This window comes from Poecilia mexicana, unplaced genomic scaffold (genome assembly GCF_051168715.1).
Source record: "Poecilia mexicana isolate PSO_F unplaced genomic scaffold, ASM5116871v1 scaffold_18, whole genome shotgun sequence".
NCBI classification, from domain to species: Eukaryota; Metazoa; Chordata; class Actinopteri; order Cyprinodontiformes; family Poeciliidae; genus Poecilia; species Poecilia mexicana.
This window is the reverse complement of record NW_028263387.1, coordinates 21,431,456-21,453,388: the sequence shown is the minus strand read 5'-3', so window position 1 is coordinate 21,453,388 and position 21,933 is coordinate 21,431,456. Positions and strand designations below refer to the sequence as shown.

Sequence of the window (21,933 nt, the reverse complement as noted above, 5' to 3'; positions counted from 1 at the left end):
TCCTGTGTACCGGGGCCAAAGACCAAACATCCAAAGACCCTCAGCAGCTACAGGCTGGTAGAGCTGACCTTTGACCTGATGGAGACCCTGGAGAGGCTGGTCCATGATGGTGCAAAGAAGGACTTTAGATATAATCAAGATTATGAAAAACCCTGAGCATCGTCTTATTTAAACTGTAATAAAAAAAAATAAAAAAAAAGTCTTCAGTTGGGAGCTTCTTCAAATTTGATGCAACACAAATTGTTATACTACATCTTTCCTGCCATCACCATCAACAACCTTTTGAGGAATCTTGAATTAATATTAGTTACAAGATTTAATTTCCTTTTTGGATAAATCAAATATATACCATATGTGCAATTTAATCAAATTGAATCAGGTTTAATTTTGAGGTTTTTGGAGGCTCCAATTCTAGATATCTGCCATGAATTATTGACCATCTGAAACATATCTCTGATATCAATAATTAAATTATGACTATTTGCTTTTTGTTCTGACTAATCTTAATTCTAATTAAATATGTCTCAAAATAACATCATTATTCAAGAAGTCTTAAATGTGTTTTTAGATAAGGTGGCCTTTAGGACTCGACTTGTAGAAATTAAATTATAGATATTATGAAAGCAAATAATGTCAGGCTAAACTAACTTAAGGGATCTGAAAGTGTATTTTGGATTAGCTAAAATTCCTCCTAAGGTATCTCCATCTTTTCTTTTCAGACATCTTGAATAATTATTCTGTCAAATCATCTATTGTTTATACAGCATTTTGAAATTTAATTGACAAATAAAAAAAAAGAATAACTCATTTTGAAAAGGCACAATTTTCACCTTGAGAATAGGCAGACAGGAGCACTTTTCACACTTCTAAGCTGTTTTTAAATGCATTCTGTGCACACAATGCACTCAATGTTTTTAATCAAACAAATTGGAGATTTTTTTGCAGATTTATGAAGCATTCTTTAAGTATGCGAAATTTGCGTTCTCCACATTACTGAGCTATTTCTATATTATGAAATCTAAAGAATTTGATTAGTCATATTTAAGCTCAAGATACCTTAACTTACAGTTGTGTGAGCCTTCAAATGGTAAATCACGCCATTTCATATTTAAGGCCTTGCTTAGATACATCAAAATGTAACTGAAAATCTTGAATTGTTATTTTTACAAGTCAGAATGTAAATGGAAATATCCTAAATTACTATTCAGAATAGTCAAAATGTAGTTCTTGTTAGATATCTGGGATGTAGAGTTAAGCGGACGAAACCGATTATATATTAAAACGGCCTGCCATAGCGTTCCTGACAGGTGAATTCACCTGTCGTGAAGTTTCACTTTCACCTGTGTTTCTGTTGCGCAGATTATTTTCTATCAACCTCCAAGGTAAGATAATCTATTCGTTGCGGACGCAGCTGTATAAATAATAATTAATCTATCATTGAATTCCTCTTTATGATTTATTTCATGGACTCAGCTGCTGTTCAGTCAGGAGGAATAATGAAAATGGGTCAGAAGCCTCGTTCATTTTCGCCATTTTGTTTTATCCAAACAGAAATTAGTCTCAGAACCATTTTTAGGTTTATTGATTCTCTGCGTTTAAACGTCAGTCGTTTTTATTGTTATTGCTGTTAAACTTGTAAATATATATTAATTATGATTTAATGCAGATTTACGTGTTTGCGAAGGATGAAGACGAGCCATTTTAACTTCTGGTCTCTGTGTAAAAATACGTCGCTAAAGACAAGAACTGTTGAGAGCTGATCGTATTTAACACATTTATTCATTAATGGTCGATATCAGTATTTATGTGACCCTTATTAAAGTTGTGTTCTTCATGGTTGGTAAAATATTAAAATAATTTATGTTCCTTTGTTATCAACGTTTCCGTCACACATTTAATGAATGGAAAACTATAAATACACCAGAAATATTAAACTTTGTCCCTCAGATCAACTTTAACTCATACAGTCTACGGAGGATGTAGGTGATAAATTATTGCAACCAAATAATTGTTTATTACTGCTCCAAAGATAAACGGTGCTAAATTAGTCTTAGTCCAACACCTACAATTATGTAAAGGTTTCTATAAATCTTGAACTAAATTGCTTTACAGCTGCTGCTCCTGTGGTAAAACAAAATGGTGGATTGACAAAAATAATGACTTTTACAAAGAAGTGATCAATTTCTCCTTCAAAAAGTTTTTAAATACTAACTTGACTGTTGCTGGGTGTGTCAAAAATTATGATTAACTGCAGATCTCTAAACACTTTGTTTTTAGGATTGAACATACCAGAGGAGGGTCAGTTACATTTACTTTAGGAACTTTTTGGAAACATTTACTTTAGGAACTTTTTGGAAAGATTTACTTTTAGGAGTTGTTTTTCTACACCATACATTTTATATTTACTTGAGTAATGTTATTAAGAAGTATCGCTACTCTTACATGAGTAATATTTCTGGCTAGTTAACTTCACTGAATGAAGAACAGGAAAAGAAAGACTGAAATAAAGGAGAAAAATCACAATCTGAACTGGAAACAACAAAACTAAAAATCTAAACACCTATAAATCATGAAAGTTACGTTGAACCTACAAAACGTCCACATAATTTAATTAGATTTTTCTTTTAAAGATCCAAAAAGTAGGTTTGTAGAGTACATGACTATCAGTGCCTTTCCAATAAACTGCCTATAACCAGTTTTCCATAAACAGACCAACCTGTCTGTCTGGTTTTATTGAAATGTTCAACTCTTGGTCTATTGTTTCATTTTCTAATTCTGCTTTAAACTTTTCCACATCTTTAAACCAAACCTGCTGTGTTCTTTGGTCTTCATGAAACGATTTGTTCTCTAAAAGAAACTCTGATGGCACTAGATTTCATTTAGAGGTTTCATGCTAAATAGAGCTTAATATTTGTGCTCACTGCAGTTTTCAGAGTTTTGTTTGTGAACCCTTTGAAAGCCGTGTGTCATTTTATTAACATTGTGTTGATCTATGGCTAAAATCCCAACACATTAGTTTTAATGTGGAGTCTGTCTTTCTGCAGATTAAGGTGGACTGTGTGTCTAAGCTGGTATTGATCTGAATTTGGCAACATGGAGACGTCTGAGGACAAGGAAGAGGAAGCTCCTTTCTCTGAAACCACTTTATGTAAGAAACCAGAGGACAAGAGGTAAGATGTCTGTCTCCTCATCACTTTGTCAGGATCAGCACTCCCAGCATTAAACCAACTTTACTTGCAGAAATCAGACTGAAAGAGAATCTGATATGGAGTCTGGCCAGTCTGACCTGAACCAGCTTTCTGCTACAAAGAGGTTAGCTGTAGCTGAATCATGTGTAAAATGTAACTGAATCAATGTAAAGTATTTCATCTTTCACATGTCAGCACATTCTGCTCCTATGGGAAGTGGTATGTATTGGAAGGCCATTATTATCCATAGTAATGAAACATGTATTTTTGAAATTAAGGTGCATGTAAAAAGTTACATTTTATTTTTCTTTATTTTGTAGAAATCAGGTTTCACTTTGAAGTTAAAACTGCAGCATGTAACTTTCATTAAAAAGTCTTTGAAATATTTGTTGAAACTGTGAATATGTTGTGACCGTATGGTATGAGACAAATAATCTATAAAAGGTCAAACTGCTCTTAGTGCTGTCAATTATGCCTGTGTATGTGCTGCTCATCCATCCTGTCCTCAGCTAGCTGTAGCAATGCTTTTAGCTTTTAGCTTATACCTGTTGGCAGAGTCTGCTAGGATTGCTGAGGCCAGTTATCATGGTCATCAGTGACGCGGATAAACAGATTTCCTGTCTTGGTAATTTGTTTCTCTGTTATTAGCACATGAAGCAGCACATACACAAGGTTAATTGACAGCACTAAGACCTTCCTCCAGGCTCTTATTGGTTGATTTCGACTGGCAGTGTTGCATTTCTTTAGATGGAAAAAATAGTTGGAGGAGTTTGATCTTTTCACAGATTGTCTCTCATACCATCGTGTCACGACATGGTGACAGCTTTAACAAATATGTAAAAACATGTTTTATAAAAGTTACATGTTACAGCTTTAACAAATATGTAAAAAACATGTTTTATAAAAGTTACATGTTACAGCTTTAACAAATATGTAAAAAACATGTTTTATAAAAGTTACATGTTACAGCTTTAACAAATATGTAAAAAACATGTTTTATAAAAGTTACATGTTACAGCTTTAACAAATATGTAAAAAACATGTTTTATAAAAGTTACATGTTACAGCTTTAAGGAGATTTTTTTTGTAAAAAAAAGCCTGTAATTGTTGGATCATGATTGCTTTGTAAAATCAATTAAAGGCTAAAATGTCCACAGCGGTGAATGGTTTTCATTCACACTGTAGATTTATTAATCCAAGAAGTTTATTTCTGACAGGAAATAAAAGAGGCGTCTGACTGGACTGACATTCTCATCCACAGGAAACAACAGGAACAAGAACCTGGACCAAGCTGTCTGTCCTTCAAGAGCACCAAGTCAAAAGATGGATTATTTAGTTTTAACACTGATCAACCTTCAGATGCAGTGAGGTGAGCTGCATGGATATTTTATAACTGTGTAATATGAGACCCACTGAAAGGTTTTCATTCCAAAATGACAACTTTTATTTCTTATATGTCTTAGAGGTGGAATATAAAATAACTGTTTTCCTTATCAAAATAATTTATTGCAAATCCATCACTAGTAAAACCATTTAAATAATGCACTGCTCTTTAAGGGTGACTTCAGGACTGCATGATATTAGAAAATCTCAGTAATAATTGCAATAAATATCAGATTCAATGTACAGTGGTCTATCTGAAAAGCTGAAATCCAGTAGTACTTGAGACTGCATGTAAAGATCCAGTAATCCATGTCCTTTGTTGAAATGTCTTCAGCAAACTGTTTGCAGGCTTTCTTGTGTACAGACTTCAGTATATATTATATTATAATGTATGAGGTTCAAGAAGAGTCAGTGAGTTTAAACCATCAATCCAATTTATTAAGACCAAAATGCAGCGTTGGTCCATCGCCATGTTTCCTTATGGGAGACGAAACCAAATGGCGTCTAAGAGTTTCTGATTCCTTTTATATCTAAGCTACGCCTTAAAGAGGCCGTTCTCTAGTGTGTCAAGTCCTTTAGCCTTAGCTTTACATGCGTGCAAGCAGCTAATAGAGGTGGAGGAAAACACAGATTTATTTATTCTCAAGGTGTCAAAGCATGAATGATGCCAATAAGAAACCAAATTCAATATGATTCTCAAACCAAGAAGATCAAACATGATAAGCACATTGCTAATTAAAGGAGAAAGAGGAAACGAAGAAGTAAAGTCGCACCTGTGGAGGAAAACCTTATAAAAAGGAAAACCAATGAGCACAATGAAATGAGGATGCACAGCATGTAAGATCAGTTAATATGATCTTGAATATTAACTGGATTTTTATCAAATCCAGTAGCCCATTTTATGCATATAATTTGGCCTGATACTGGGGCTTATTCCTCTTCCCCCTGAAAACCTGGTCAAATGATCAATTTGGAATCAATTTGATGACTTATTATTTATAAGATAACTGCTAAAAGACTAAATATATTTTTGAGGTTTTTAGGAATTTTCTAAATTCGCAGTCTTGAGTTCAAGATTGACTATAAAGTGTTTTAGATTTCATTACTTAGGTTTTGTCTCTATAATTTCCCCCTGTGTTTTCTTCTCATAAAAGGAAACAAAAAACAAGCATAACTCAAGAATTTAGCGTTAAAGGCCAATTTGTTAACATCAAACCATCTTATGAGCGATTATTCATTACTTCAGACAGTGTGTCCAGTTTATTTTCTAAGCGGGCTTGGATTAAAAGTTTTATCTCAACACATCAGTTTTAGGATTGTGCTCATCAAAACTGTAAGATTTTTGATTTGTTTCCAAATATTCCATTTTGATCCGTCTTACTTAAATATCCCCATGTTAAGTAGATCTGGTACTAAAACAAGCCACAGTCGTCCGTAAGCAAATCTTGTTTTCAGAGATCGTTCAGTTACTTTTTCTTAGTAATGCTGGTTTTCGTCACCTAAATATGGTACATTGGAGGCCAAAAGTTTTATCATAAATGGTTAAATCAGTGGTGTGATTGCTATTTTGTAAAGCAGTCACCTCATTCATTGTAACCCCCAAAAATTAGAGGTAATCAAGTAGATTGAGCAGCTTAAATAATCTTTATAATTCCTCTGAGTGAAAAGTTTAGTGTTAGTGTAACATGTTGTTGCTGTCTGAGTAAATCTGTATCACCAATGTTTCCACTTGGAACTATTGGTGTATTAATTTAGCTTAACTTGGACAACCAGGATTCACAGATATGTTGCGATTAAATAATTTTGCTATCAATTGTCAGTTTCTGGTTCCTTTTGTCTCTGTCTAAGCTAAACCCTAAACAGGGCGTTCCCTGATGTGTCGTTTCCTTTATCCTTACATGTGCGTGTATATGAGCATGCAAGCGGCTAAAAGAGAGGAAAACACAGACTTACTTATTCCTAACACTATATGTATAAAGTAGTGCTGTACAAGATATCTCACAGTACCCGTTAGGTCATATTCTTTGTTATATATATATATATATATATATATATATATATATATATATATATATATATATATATATATATATATATATATTGATATATATCAACCAGAGGTCGCGCTAGACATTTTTGTTCTCCGTCATTTTGACCAACAGGATTTTAAATAATCGGTCATGTTCAATTTTTACCCGTCAAATTATAATCACGTTAACATCGGCTATTTAGCTGCATTTTTATGTGGTTTAGTTAATCTTCACCCAGTTGAACCGTGAATCCAGATCCCATCACACATAAAGCAGATAAATGCATCTAACTTTTTCTCCATAGTGACAAAAACCACTGACCCCAATAACTTATAATAAATTAAATTAAACGACTCACAGCTTCACAAATTCCTCCTGGTCGCATCTGCAGAGAAATCTGCGCTGGTTCATCAGTCAGTTGGACATGCCTGTACCAAACCGATCTATTGAACTTTTTTTTGCCCTGTGCGGTCCGGACGTACGAGGATTTTTTTATTATTATTATTTTTTTTGCGTGGTTTCACTTCCCCGAAACAGACAGATGTTATGTCTGCCGCGCTTCTTAGAGCCGCTCTCCTGGGTGCGGGGTGTCACGTCTTCAGCTCCATTTGTTAAAACTGCAGGATGAGTTAAGTTAAATTCTTTGCAGCGGCGGAAAGGCGTCTGCGTTGGTTGTGCAGCGGACTGCGATTGTTACGGTCTATTAATTTCTGCACTTTTATTTATTTCCTCAAGATAAACTGGTGGCTCCTCTCTTTTGACTCCTCTGCTAAATCGATTCAACTTTGTAAATGGATTCAACTTTGCTTTCTCTTTAGTTTTCTCTGTTCTGTATGTAATGGAGACTGAAATTAAACGCGCTATTTCTACCAAATTTTTTGAATGTGCTTCCTAACCAGACGCTCCAAAGCGTCCGGTCCATAACTCTTCAACACGCTATCAGCTCCCGGTCAGAAAGACGCATTTAGTTCAGAGTCCATGAGATGATATTCAGAAAGGATCGTTTTTATTGATTGATTTCAGTTGCCTCTGCAATGACCTCTTTGCTTAAAGTCTGTAATGTGTGCGCATGTGCACCAGTCAAGGGTGTGAATTATAACCCCTCAAATGACCAACGGGCTTTAAATTTTCCTGTCGTTTAAAAAAAATAACCGGTCAAATACAGAAAATATTCCGTTAACTTGATCTGATAAATATATTAAGCTCTTGATTTGTCCATAGATTCGATCAGAATCCAGACGTTGTTCAGCCTCCACATGAGTCTCAAATGCGGCTGGGATCCATATTTGTGGTCTGTATATATTAGATACTTTTTTAATCTCTTCTGTTAATTAATTTTTTACTTCATTTTATAGATCACTTGATTGTCTCAGACTTTTTCAGAGGGGTGTTTCATGTCTTATTCTGCTTTAGGAACTGGAGAAAAAGATTGTGACGTTTGTGAAGGACGAGCTGAAGGAGATCCAGAAGGTCTTGAGTTCAGATTATCCAGATGAGGAGGAGGAGGGTGTGTCTGGAAATAAGGATGAGAAGCAGAGGAGCAGCAGCAGCAGAGAGGCGTTTTTAAAGATCACCGTTGACTTCTTGAGAATGATGAATGTGGATGACCTGGCTGACCTTCTGCAGAGCAGTAAGAGATATTCTTCTACAGAAATGGTGGAACAAGAGATCCTTAAAGATTTATTGTAGTTGACACCAGGTATAGATACCTTCAAAGAAACATGAAGTCTACAAGAATTTAATAGATTTAACCTTTATTCTGATTAAATCTTGCAATTATATTATTTTGTCATTTTCCTCAAAACAATTTTTTTGTTTTATACAAAAGTACTTTAATACATTCCAAAAAATAGAACATTTTATTTTGTGAAGAAAAAAAAAAACTTTAATTAGGCTACAAAACACATCCACAACTTCAAATGTTGAAGCAAAATGGACATAATGAAAACCGTTTTATAAGACCATAGAGGGTTTTAACCCCCATCAGGATCTCCCTTGGAAAACTGGCTAATTCTCCTACCCAGTGATGAAATGAATGAAATTTGATTTCTATGTTTATTCAGGGCTTAAGAAATATGGAATAAAAGATAACTGATTATGGAAAAAAGTATTCTTTACTGTATTTATAGTCAAACTGTATTCTTTATTCTGTTATCTAAACGATAAGGTTTATCTAAATTGAATTTCTAAAGCATATTATACACTATATTGCCAAAATTATTTGCTCACCTGCCCTCACTCATATATGAGCTTAAATGACATCCCATTCCTAATCCATAGGGTCAATATGATGTGGGTTCACCCTTTGCATCCAGGACAGCTTCAACTCTTCTGGGAAGGCTGTCCACAAGGTCACATACTGATGTTGGACAAGAAGGCCTGGCTCTCATTCTTAGCTCTAATTCATCCCAAAGGTGTTTTATTGGGTGGAGGTCAGGACTCTGCAGGCCAGTCAGGTTCATCCACACCAGACTGTCATCCATGTCTTTATGGACTTTGCTTTATGCTTTGGTGAACAGACATGTTGGAAAAGGAAGGGGCCAGCTCCAAACTGTTCCCACAAAGTTGGGAGCATGGAATTGTCCAAAAAGTATGCTGGTATAACTTAGTGTAGCATATCTGTGTAAACAGTATACTATATTTCTAAATAACTGAAAATAGATCATGACCAACAAGGTCATCAATGGGCTAGTTCTCAGAAGTCAAGATACGACTCATAAAGGAGTAGACAGACTAGAAGTTTGCAGATGTGAGTGCCTTGTATTCTCAGTGAATAATTATGTACATATATACATTACAATAAGAAAGGGAAAAAACAACATTCAAATGGCCATATTAAATAAAAAAAACAAACAAAGAAAACAATGAAACAAATCAAAGAAACATAAATTAGCTCCGTAGTTCCGGCAACAAGCCACACCATTCAGTTTATAAACCCCCCGCACCCCTGAACTGGGGTGGTTCAACAGGGTCAGGTGAGTTGGTTAGAGCGCTTGCTGCAGTTCCTAGGCTGACAAAAGTCAGATCAGAGTGGGAACAGTTTTGTTCATGGGCTGCAGGAAGTCTCCCACCAGCCTGGTGGGGAAACCAAATCTTATGACACCACAGGTGAAATCCTTTTAGGCTCTTGTACCTGATTCTTCAGCTTGCCATCAAACCTGGCCTGTATGATAAAGCAGGACCAGTCTCAAATATATATATATAATCAAAACATTCCAGTGTGCACACAAAAACGACAATTGGCACTCATTGCACTATGAATAATCCAATCATCATTTTGGTAATCAATGTATTTCCAAATACAAAAATTCAAGATAAATCTTATTCATAAAAAGTCAATAAATATGCTCCATACAAAATCAATCAACACCAAAAATGTAAAAATCATCAAGCTATGCAAATACTTTTTTTAAAAATAAATATTTAATATTTAAGGCACCTCATTGTTCTCCAATTTGTTTGTTCAGAGTCGCAATAGAGCATCCGGATTGATATCGACTAACGCTAAGTCTTCATAAAATGACTCACCAATTCCGCAGTTCATAAGACATACAATCGGTTTTGTGTTTCTCTTATTCCTCAGCTCACGACAGGAGACTCCTAAAGTTAGTACAATTTTATCAGCATCATACAAGATTACAGAAAAAACTGAATATTACACTTAATCGACCTGCAGCTCTGCTCTCCCAAACTCGCTCTGATCTTCCATGCTTCTCGCTCCAGCTAATATACCTAGCTAATGACCGACGGTGATACATGTGACTCAAACACTCAACAACGATTGGCTGCTTAGTAATTCTCGCGAGAATTGCAGTTATACATCAACTATCCCGAGATTTTGAAAGGCAAAGGGGATAAATAGTAGAGAACCAGAAAATGGAACTCAACATTTACACTCGGGTTACATTAGTATACCAGCCTACTTCACCAAACTTTACACTTGGCACAATACAGTCAGACATGTATCATCAAACCCAGACTAATCCATCAGATTGCCAGATGAAAAACCGCAATTTGTCACTCCAGAGAACGCGCCTCCACTGCTCTAGAGTCCAGTGGCAGTGTGTGTTATACCACTGCAGTCAATGCTTTGCATTGAACTTGGTGATGTATATCTTGGATGCAGCTGCTCCACCATGGAAGCCCATTATATGAAGCTCTCTGTTCTATAGCTAATCTGACAGTCACGTGAAGTTTGGAGGTTTGTAGTGATTGACTCTGCAGAAGTCAGTCACTTCTTGGCGACTTCATGCTATTTGCTTCAGCATCCACTGACCCTACTCCGTTAATTTATCTGGCCTACCACTTTGTGGCTGAGTTGCTGTAGTTCCTGAACAATACCATTGTCTTACAGCACATTGTACATTTTCTTACAGTTTTCTGACAGCTGAGTGTGGAATATTTAGGACAAAGAAAATTTCATAACTGGATTTGTTGCATCCTATCACAGTTCAAAGGTGGAATTACCTGAGATCCTGAGAGTGGCCTATTCATTCACAAATGTTTGTAAAACGGTCTGCATGCATAGGTGCTTCATTTTATACACCTGGATCATGGAAGTGATCAGAACACCTGACTCAAATAATTTGGATGGGTGAGCAAATATTTTTTGGCGATATAGTTTATATAGCCTCTGATGAAATGTAAGTTCCTTTTTACTTTCGTATTAAAACTTCAAAACTCATTTCCAATTGCTCTTTGTGTTTCAGTCCCCCACAGAAACATGACAAAATCACTCTTAAATTAAATTTTTTTTTCTATTTTTGTTTCATAGAATCGCTCATCACATGCCAACAAACTCTAAAGTCTAACATGAAGAAAAAGTTCCAGTGTGTGTTTGAAGGAATTACAAAACCAGGAAATCAAACCTTTCTGAATCAGATCTACACAGAGCTCTACATCACAGAGGGAGGATCTGGAGAGGTCAATAATGAACATGAGGTCAGACAGATTGAATCAGTGTCCTGGAAACCAGACAGACCAGAAACAGCAATCAGACATGAAGACATATTTAAATCTTCAGCTGAAAGAGATGAACCAATCAGAACAGTGATGACAAAGGGAGTGGCTGGCATTGGGAAAACAGTCCTGACTCAGAAGTTCACTCTGGACTGGGCTGAAGACCAAACCAACCAAGACATCCAGTTCATGTTTCCATTCACATTCAGAGAACTGAATCTGTTAAAAGATGATCAGTTCAGCTTGGTGGAGCTTGTTCACCAGTTTTTTAGTGAAACCAAAGGAATCTCCAGGTTTGAAGAGTTAAAGGTTGTGTTCATCTTTGATGGCTTGGATGAGAGTCGACTTCCACTGGACTTCCACAACAATGAGATCCTGACAGATATAACAAAGTCCACCTCAGTGGATGTTCTTCTGACAAACCTCATCAGAGGGAACCTGCTTCCCAAAGCTCACCTCTGGATAACCACAAGACCTGCAGCAGCCAATCGGATCCCCACTGAGTTTGTTGGCATGGTGACAGAGATCAGAGGATTCACTGACCCACAGAAAGACGAGTACTTCACTAAAAGATTTAGATATAAGAAGCAGGCCAGAATGGTAATCTCCCACATAAAGAAATCCAGAAGCCTCCACATCATGTGCCACATCCCAATCTTCTGCTGGATCACTGCTACAGTTGTGGAAGACATGTTGAAAAAGAAAGATGGAGAAGATCTGCCAAAGAGCCTGACTGAGATGTACATCCAGTTCCTGGTGGTTCAGACCAAACTGAAGGTCATCAAGTACGATGGAGGAGCTGAGACAGATTCAATCTGGAGCCCAGAGAACCAGAAGATGATCGAGTCTCTGGGAAAACTGGCTTTTGATCAGCTGATGAAAAGAAACCTGATCTTCTATGAATCAGACCTGGTTGAGTGTGGCATCGATATCAGAGCAGCTTCAGTGTGTTCAGGAGTTTTCACACAGATCTTCAGAGAAGAGAGAGGGCTGTACCAGGACAAGGTGTTCTGCTTCGTCCACCTGAGTGTTCAAGAGTTTCTGGCTGCTCTTCATGTTCACCTGACCTTCATCAAATCTGGAGTCAATCTGCTGGCAAAAAGCGAAATGAAATCCAAGGAATTAGAAAAAGCAAATCATGAATCTTCAGAGACAGATATCTACAAGAGTGCTGTGGACATGGCCCTAGAGAGTCCAGATGGACACATGGACTTGTTCTTCCGCTTCCTACTTGGTCTTTCACTGGAGGCCAATAAGCGTTGCTTAAGAGGCCTTGTGACACAGACAGAAGAAAATTTAGCAACTAATAAAGACACAGCCCAGTACATTAAGGAGAAAATAAATAATGATCTATGTGTTGAGAAAAGCATCAATCTGTTCCACTGCCTGAATGAACTAAATGATCAGTCTCTGGTGGAGGAAATCCAACAATCTCTACAAACAGGAAGTCTTTCAGCCCACCAGCTGTCTCCTGCTCAGTGGTCAGCTCTGCTCTTCATCCTACTTTCATCAGAGAAAGACCTTGAGATGTTTGACCTGAAGAAATACTCTGCTACAGAGGAAGCTCTACTGAAGCTGCTGCCAATAGTCAAAGCCTCCAGCAAAGCTGTGTAAGTACAGATGTAGTCAGCTTTATAAAAATGCCTAATAATAATAATAATAATAATAATAATAATAATAATAATGAGACAATTACTTTGTACCCCTTCTGTCCTGTCAGACTGAGTGGGTGTAGCCTCTCAGAGAGAAGCTGTGAAGCTCTGTCCTCGTTGCTCAGCTCAACAACATCTAGTCTCAGAGATCTGGACCTGAGTAACAACGACCTGAAAGATTCAGGAGTGAAGCTGCTGTGCAGTGGACTGATGAGTCCAGACTGTGAACTGGAGATTCTCAGGTAAGATACATTTAAATTCTGTGTTACATTCTATGCAAAACATATGTTTTACATTTATAAACATGTCTAAAGCATATTTTTGTTTGTGTAGATTTTAAAAGGAAAACTGTACCAAGTATGGAGTTTTCTCTGACGTGGCAGCAGAGAGCAGTTGCAGCAAAGACAGCCTCAGTGCTGATATGAAGTGGACAAGTTAGCCATGGGAATAGAAATTATTTTCACAGGTGTCTAAGAAAAATGCAATGAACATTCAACTTAAAATGTGTAGGCCTTACAGCAGCCAATCAGAGTGGAAAAATATTCTTCTTTGCCATTTTCTAGTTGTTAAATATTCCACAAAATGAGCAGATAAAAGATTTTCAGCAATGCCAGTTTAAAGTTTGATCTATTTGCAAAACAACTGAGCTCTGCAGCATTAAAACATTGATTGAACTGTAACTACATTAATCATAGCTCTTCTTCTCTTCAGTGTTTCTGTCGGTTTCTGGTGGTGCAGCTCTGTGCTGCCTTCAGGAGAATGGGACATCAGAGTATCATCCATAAAATTTCACCCACATGGCATTTATTGTGCAAACCAGAGCTTTTAGTGGAAAAACTAAAGTTCCAGATCCTTTTAATGCCGTACAAATATAAGACAGAAACATGGATTATATCTTTATATTGGTCTATTGATTTATAGATTAATAGTTTTACTGGACAGAAATTACAAAGAACAAATCTGGTTCTTAATCAAATCCTAATGAGTCAAATTGAAAGTGTCATGGAGTCATCAGCCTCATGACATTAACACTGACATGAAATATATATTGAAGAAATAAATATATCAAATCTAATTAAAAACATAAATAAGTTCTAAGTTCTTTATTGTTATGTCTGTAAGATATATTTATTCTAGGTATTAGATGTGATCTCAACAAACCCATGACATTTCAACAATATTATTTTACCTTTTATATGGAAATAGTGACTGTTTATTCTTGCCATACAGTTCTCTCTATTAATTATTGATCGAAAGGTCTTGCCATACCAGTTTATTCCTCTGTATTTACTTTAGTTTCTTAGTTTATTCTTGCATTTTGTTCTTCATTCATTTCCATTTAGTTTCCTTTGATTAGTATTATCCTCTCCTGGTTTATTGCTCATCATGTGTTGATTTTTCACTGTTCAGCGTCCGATTCTGTTTTTATGTCATAATTCATATCTAGTTCGTCGCTCCGTTTTATGTCCCTCTTCTCTGTTTCAGAGTTTTGCGCAATGTGCGCGTCTTTTTTTTTTTTTACCCCTTAAGGTGCGCAGCGGTCGGGAAGCGTACCGATGGGGAAAAGTCAGACTGACATAAACCTTTTAAAAACAACGGAAACAATTTCAGTATTCTGATTATTGAAATTTTAAAGTGCTGTGTTGTTCTATCACACCCGTTTCATACCGGACCACTTACAGCACCGGTGTTAACGCTATAAAATGAACGCTCTCTATCGAGGTATCACCATGGAGGGATTTTTTTTATTTAAATGGTTCATTTTGAGAGGGATACAAAGTCAGGGTATCGTGATTTTAGTAATTACCTGTTTATAAGAGCGATTTTCTGTTGTCCTTCCATGGAAGCGGGCAGCTTTCAAACGGAAATAAAACACTTTTTAATACAAGTTGCTGCTTTGACATGATCACAGAACTGCCAAAACATATGTACAAAAATACCAAAGTGAATCACAGCACCGTCATCGGCCGGTGTAACGCTGAACTGATGCGGTGACGCTACCGGTAGCAGGAGTGGAGCTACGCCAAGAAGCTAACAAAGCCAAGCTAAGCTAACAAACACTGAACAGAAGAAGAAGAAGAAGAGCTGCCATCGATACAGTTGCAGCCAGGCATGGTTTAATGTTACACAATACAGTTTTAGCAAGTTGCTCAAAGTTTAAACTGGCATTGTTGTGCATTTAAGGTGTAAAGTTTACCTTCGACCAAACGCCCCCCAGAGGAATCCCAGCGCCCTCCTTTTGTAAAAATGTCCGCCAGCGCCCCCTGCCATACTCTGAACGCCCCCTGGGGGGCGGTACCGCCCACGTTGAGAACCGCTAGTCTACACCAAGCAGTCACTAACAGGTTTTCACTTTGTTAGTGGGACAAAGGGACATTTTTTGGGACACATTTCTACATTTCCTAAAAATGTAGATTTTGAAAAGTTACTTAGGTATTCACGATCTTTATCATGGCATTGACAACTCAGCTGAGGTGCCCCCTGATATCACTGATCAATTAAATGTTTCTATGACATTTAACATGTCTAGAGCATATTTTGGCATATTTTAGACATGTTAGGCATTTAACTGATCAGTTAACCTTAATTTGCTACAGGTAACTTAAGTCAGGCAACTTAATTTATCTGTAGTAAATTAAGTTGCCTGAACATGATTTGTAATGGAACAAATTTGTTTATAAAATGTCTCACAGGAGACTTGAAATAAAAAATAAAGCATTTTTGGCAGCACTGAATGTACCGAAAAGCACTGCAGTTCCTAGTGCTTATTTTTATTTGTAATGTAAGAAGTTTATAACCACCAGGACTCTCTGCAATATCAAACTGAGTATTTGTCATGAAACTGAGGGTTGAGATGAGGATGAGAGCTGTCAGACCCAGGATGAAGTGAGAAAAATGTTTTAATGAGGTCAAAATGCAAAGATGCTCTGCACACTGCCAAGCTCAACAAGAACCACCATGCAACAATCACAACAAAGGAACACAGAGGATCCAGGGACAATCAGATGACACACATTAAATACATGTGGGGGATATCAGGAAATGAGGGACAGCTGGAACCAATAATAGGAAATGACATGACACATGGGAACAAAATACGGTACTCTGGTCAAATAAACATAGATATTGGTTTGGACTCTTCAAGTTGTTCAAGTCAAGAGATGGAAAGTAGTCTAGATTGATCAAATCTAGACTATTTTTTATTGTGTTATAGAAAGTAGTGTAGAGTGTGTGTTATAATGTGTTGTCAACCGGGGAGATTTGCCAAAGGCCGACCTGTCCTCCTGAGTCTGAGTCTACTTCCATCACTGGTCTGGTTGGATCAGGTTGGGTGAGAATGAGAGCTTTTTCTTGTTTTTTTTGTTCAAGTCAGAAGATTTTTCTGCTTCTGGGATCAAAGGAAGATTTTTGGTGGATTTGAGGCTGATGAGGATAACAGCAATTTGACTATCATAATGAAGCTACCGTAGAAGTTGGCAAAACAAAGGAAGCATTGGAACTGTTTACAAGAAGATGAAGTTGGCCAGTTGAGGCCCGTTTAAACCTTTTCTGGGTTTGTCTTCATCTGCCTGCTCCAGGATGAATCCCAAGAAAATCCATTCAATTGGAGAGAATCTGTTGAGATGAATGGGAAATATACCAAGACGTAACTTTGAATTAGCAGAATGTTTTGACCAATATAACCCCACTTTGTCATTCTAATTTTAACACTGGGAGATAGAAAATATAATGTTTACTATTTGTCAGGCCAACAGGCCAGCATGTAGACTGCTGCTCAACAGACATGATTCTCTAACCTTCTTAGCATGCCAACTAAATATTCTGACAGTTCTAACCAGTGGGTCACTTTGAGAATATAGATGATTTTTTTAAAACTGTGTTGTGTGTTTGTGTCTGCAGGCTTTCAGGCTGCCTGATCACAGAGGAAGGCTGTGCTGCTCTGGCCTCAGCTCTGACTGTGAACCCGTCTCACCTGAAGGAGCTGGACCTCAGCTACAATAATCCTGGAGACTCAGGAATGAAGAGTCTAGCAGCTATACTGAAGAATCCAAGCTTCAAACTGGACTCTCTCAGGTAAGGAAACATTTTCTGCAACCACATAGTGCTACGCTGTTGCTTAATGCTAGATCCAGAATTGACACAGGCTGTCTTCCATCACAGCATAAATAAGTTTTTCTTTTTTAATTTAAATCTGAAAATGGGCTGTGATTAAAAATTTGATCTAATTCATAAACATGAATTGATCTATACCTTTTTAATTTCTTGCTTTATGTTTAGGATCATTAATGCTGGGATTTGAACCTTAATAAATGAAATATACAGCTTATGCAACAGAATAAGGAAACGCCATCTGTTATAACTGAACTGGTAGTACCAGTAAAATATTAGACACTGGTAACAGAAAAGTGTTAATACTAGAGGTGTGCCGATCGATCGGTCACCGATCATAATCGGGCCGATTTCAGTGAAAACGTGCATGATCGGCGATCATTGGCTCTTGTTGCCGATACCGATCATCTCATTTCCAGCCTGCCTGTGCAGCTGGTCTCCTCTTTCCTTCACTGCGCAAACGCGCAACAACAAATCCTAAGCGATGTGTAACTATAACGCACTGAGTGAATGGGGAAGTTTGCGTGTTGCAGCGGAAAATTGAAGCAGGTCAAAATGCATCAACACAACGAAGCTAATACAACATAAAAACAGTGCCATACTTGACGGAGTTTGGCTACATCGAGGCTCACTGCAGTAAGAAAGACATACGGAGGATCAGATATCAGGTAAAGCAGCGCACAGCTACAAACACTCACCCGGATTAGCATGACGGTCAGAAAGCTAAACAAATAACCCGCGAAATTATTTAAGTCTTCGAGCTGCGATGTCAGACGCTGGTTCTGCTCTCGCTGTTGAACCGCTGCTACGCTACAGGTAGTAATATTTCACAGACGGAGCTTCGCTTCTGCTCCACCTGGTAGTGACTCTCACACCGAACCTGCTTAAAGCTGCAGCATCTAACTAAAAAAATACATTTTACATACGTATTAAAACTTTCGCTGTCCTAACATGAGACAGATAATCTCTAAAAAAATAATCGATCTCCTCCCTGATCTGCATAATTACTCCGCTCAGTCAGAAACAGCCACTCAGAGCTATCAGTAATCAGCTAGCCGCCATGCTATCAGGAAGTTTTCATTCAGTAAATCTGGATTGTTTATTGTAATGGAACCTGTTTTTGCCTTTGAATGTTAAGTTTTATACTTGAATTTTGTTGGCAATGTTGAGAGGTTTTATTTTGGCTCATTGTATTATTTAGCCTCTTCAGAGCCTTCATATGTTTTCAGTCTGTTAAAGATAGTATTATCAATAGCAGTACAATTTGCACAATGCCTGTTTTGTTTAGTTTTCTTCTTGAAAAAAGTTATTAAAAACAAGTTTTTGTCTAAATTAAGGTGAATTCATGGTTCCTTTTTCCACATAATGTAACCGGTAGTGTTTATGAAAAAAAAAAAATAATAATAATTATGTGATTGGTATCGGTGATCGGCCCTCATGGGTGATCGGTATCGGTATCGGCAGGAAAAAATCTGATCGGCACATCTCTAGTTAATACCATCAAAACATCTTTCTTACAGCATGGAGCCTGCAGGAGACGAATGGATGACACCAGGTCTGAGGAAGTGTAAGGGCATTTATGATTCATATCAGATTGTCTCATCTTTGCATCAGTGAATACAGACAATTATACATCAGTAACTGCATTGTGTTTGTTCTGTTTTTCAGATTCCTGTCCACTAACAGTCGACCTGAACACTGTGAACAGATTCCTCAAACTGTCTGATGGAAACAGGAAGGTGACACTTGTGAAAGAGGAGCAGCCGTATCCTGACCATCCAGACAGATTTGATCTCTATCAGTTGCTGTGTACTGATGGTCTGACTGGTCGCTGTTACTGGGAGGTGGAGTGGGGTGGGAAAGTCTATGTATCACTGAGTTACAAGGGAATCAACAGAAAAGGAGTCAATGACGATTCCTGGCTTGGATTTAATGATCAGTCCTGGAGTCTAATTTGTTCAGATGATGGTTACACTGTTTGGCACAATAGTGAAAAAAAAGCCTTCATCCCTGTTCCTTTCTTCTCCTCCTCTGCCTCTGACAGAGTAGCTGTGTATGTGGACTGTCTTGCTGGGACTCTGTCCTTCTACAGAGTCTCTTCAGAGACACTGATCCACATCTACACCTTCAACACCAAATTCACTGAAACTCTTTGTCCTGGATTTGGGTTCAGAGATGTTTCAGAAGGGGGTTGGGTCTCATTTTAGAATAAGTGCTTTTCAAAACTAATACATCGCAAGAGCTATCAATGCATTAAAAACAGGAGAAAATAATAAAAAGTCACATTAAATAAAACTGTTTTAACAATATAGTCCATCAATCTTCAGTCCAAACAAAGGAGAATTCTGGAGTCTAGGAACCACTGAAATAAAGGCTCCGTCTTCATTTGTTTTCAATTTATCATAGTCACCAGCAGGTCCTGATCACAGAGACATGTGGCTGCAGTGACCTTTTGATATTCAATGGTGCCCATTTGTGAAAACCCTTAAGTCAATAAAATAATTTTATATTACACTGGGAAAAAAACTGAAGTCAATGTCACTGCATCAAAATTGGAGTCGCGTATGAAAACCTGTAGGATTTGTCAGAAGCCTGGCAGCATCATTTAGTTCACCTTGCAACCATTCTAAGGAAGGTATGCTAAGATGCACAGCGGCAACTAGGTGATCAAATAAAAGCATGGATAATTAGTTCTCAGAATGCAAAAACATTAGCAGACGATTAAAAGGAATGAATCAAAGACTGGATGTGCATCCAAAGTAAAGTCAGAATGGAAGATTTTGCCCAAGACCTCTCAGTTCTTTGTCAATAAGCTCTGTGACATGCATTTTTTATGCTCATATTTGTTCTCTTAGTTAGTGAAAACTGGTTTAGAAGTAGATTTTCAGTGTAATGTAATCTACTTGCACTGTTGAAACATTTGAACAGCACTATATTCTAATGTTACGGTAATGACACTATGCAGTGTTTCTTTTCTTGTGATTAGATTAACAAATTACCAACAAGAAGAATATGTGAAATATATTCCTTCACTAATATGTTATAAGTGGTACACATAAATGATATAAAAGTGAGTGACATTAAGCTATATAAGTGACTGGCATCTTATTTATATTTGCACAACATTATGTACATTATTTTATATCCTGCCCCATTGAGGTTGGTCTTAGGATCTGGGGGTGTTTGAGTTTGGTTGTGGATTTTTGTCATTTTTAGTGTTCCTTTGATTTTTCTACTTTAGTTTTCCACTTCTGTTCTCCCTAGTGATTCTAGTTGTTTTTCTTGCTTCCAAGTTATTTTCTGTTGCTCTAGTTTATCATGTTTCTTTAATCCAAGTGTTAGAATTATTTCCTGTTCCCCTGTATTCTCTCCCTCACTTTCCTGTGTTACTTTCTCTTTCCTCAGCCTGGTTCCAGCTCCAACTACTGACACCTACAATCAGTTAGCTTATTAGCCCAGGTCCATTGTTCCCACTATTAACCTCCCAGTATTTAAGCTCCTTATTCTCCAGTTACAACTTGCTGGTTCATCATCTCATCTTGTCCCTCCTCCCTTGTTCCCTTATGTTCACTTTATGCCTCTGTTTTGGGTTTATTTTTGGTTTCTTGGACTTTGCATTTTGTAAGTTTGCATTTTTATTTTTTTTATTAACTTTTGAACCTCACCTTCATCTCCTGCCTGCTGAACTGAATGGCCCCCAGCAGTGGGGGCCATTCTCTACATGGCTCTTTATATACAGCATTTGGCTCGACATGTCAACACACCCTAACAGTTGCAATGTCAGGTTTTCATTCTGGCTTCAAGTCTGTATGGTATTTATTAGTTTAGCTTTTCAGGTCAGGTTGGTGTTTACTTTTTCCCTGAATAAATGAAATCATTTTAAAAAATTGTTTCTTGGATTTAATGTGGCAATCTTTGTCTGCTGTGGGCACTTGACCAGGGAAGCATGAGAAGGGGGGAAAAAACCCATAGAAGACACCTGTTTATCTCCTAAATAAATGACAGTAGTCAATGAGGAGTTGGAGCTCCACTAGGTTGACTAGGGACACCACTGGAAGATGTGCTTCAGCAGGGCAGTGTTCATGTTCTTCAGTGCAGGTTGTATCGCTGTTAAAACTTGGGGGATACTATATATCCACCAGAGGGCAGCATTTCATTACTAGCAACTTGAAAACATTTCAGATTCAAACTCACTGTAACAGATGGCTACACAAGACCTTTTCTGCCCACAATCATCACCATATACAATACATTTTTGAAGAATCTTGAATTAATGAGTTGCATTTAATTTCCCTTTGGGATCTGTTAGAATATATTCTGAGTCTGAGTTGTTTGTGTTGTGTTCATGCAGTCTAATTTGCTTTGAAATGCAGACCTGCGAGTTCTGTATCCTGTTACTTTCACTTTCTGTTTAGTGTTATTTTTGTGCATGTTGTTCTGCAGGGGGGCCGGAATGAGCTGTTGGCAGCACTATTCTGAAGAAGTTGGACCTGTGAGTTAGCAATAAAGAGAACACAGCTATCTGACAAAAGGTTGTGTGGTTCATTGTAGATATGAGTACTGAAGAACAAGATGCAACAGAATCAGTCAGGTATTTTGAATTGTATCATA

General features: G+C 37.4%; 1 protein-coding gene across 2 annotated transcripts; it reads left to right on the top strand.

Moving 5' to 3' along the window:
• The first annotated feature begins 1,302 nt into the window (after window positions 1-1,302).
• LOC106911179 (NLR family CARD domain-containing protein 3-like) lies at window positions 1,303-21,209 on the top strand. Of its 2 annotated transcripts, XM_088015322.1 has the most exons (11): window positions 1,303-1,382; window positions 3,045-3,170; window positions 3,241-3,312; window positions 4,450-4,557; window positions 7,823-7,892; window positions 8,015-8,231; window positions 11,376-13,170; window positions 13,281-13,454; window positions 17,113-17,286; window positions 18,843-18,889; window positions 18,991-21,209. In XM_088015322.1, exons 2-11 carry the CDS (start codon window positions 3,094-3,096, stop codon window positions 19,527-19,529), a joined length of 3,273 nt encoding a protein of 1,090 aa, XP_087871448.1. In that variant the 5' UTR covers window positions 1,303-1,382; window positions 3,045-3,093; the 3' UTR covers window positions 19,530-21,209. The 2 variants fall into 2 exon arrangements, with proteins under 2 accessions (XP_087871448.1, XP_087871449.1); XM_088015323.1 differs by lacking the exon at window positions 3,241-3,312.
• Window positions 21,210-21,933: the final 724 nt, after the last annotated feature.

Excerpts from the sequence above, each read along its gene's own strand:
- LOC106911179 (XM_088015322.1), top strand. The coding sequence starts at position 3,094 with ATGGAGACGTCTGAGGACAAGGAAGAGGAAGCTCCTTTCTCTGAAACC. Across the intron at positions 3,313-4,449 it reads CAGCTTTCTGCTACAAAGAG|GAAACAACAGGAACAAGAAC; the intron begins GTTAGCTGTAGC and ends TCTCATCCACAG. Across the intron at positions 17,287-18,842 it reads TTCAAACTGGACTCTCTCAG|CATGGAGCCTGCAGGAGACG; the intron begins GTAAGGAAACAT and ends TCTTTCTTACAG.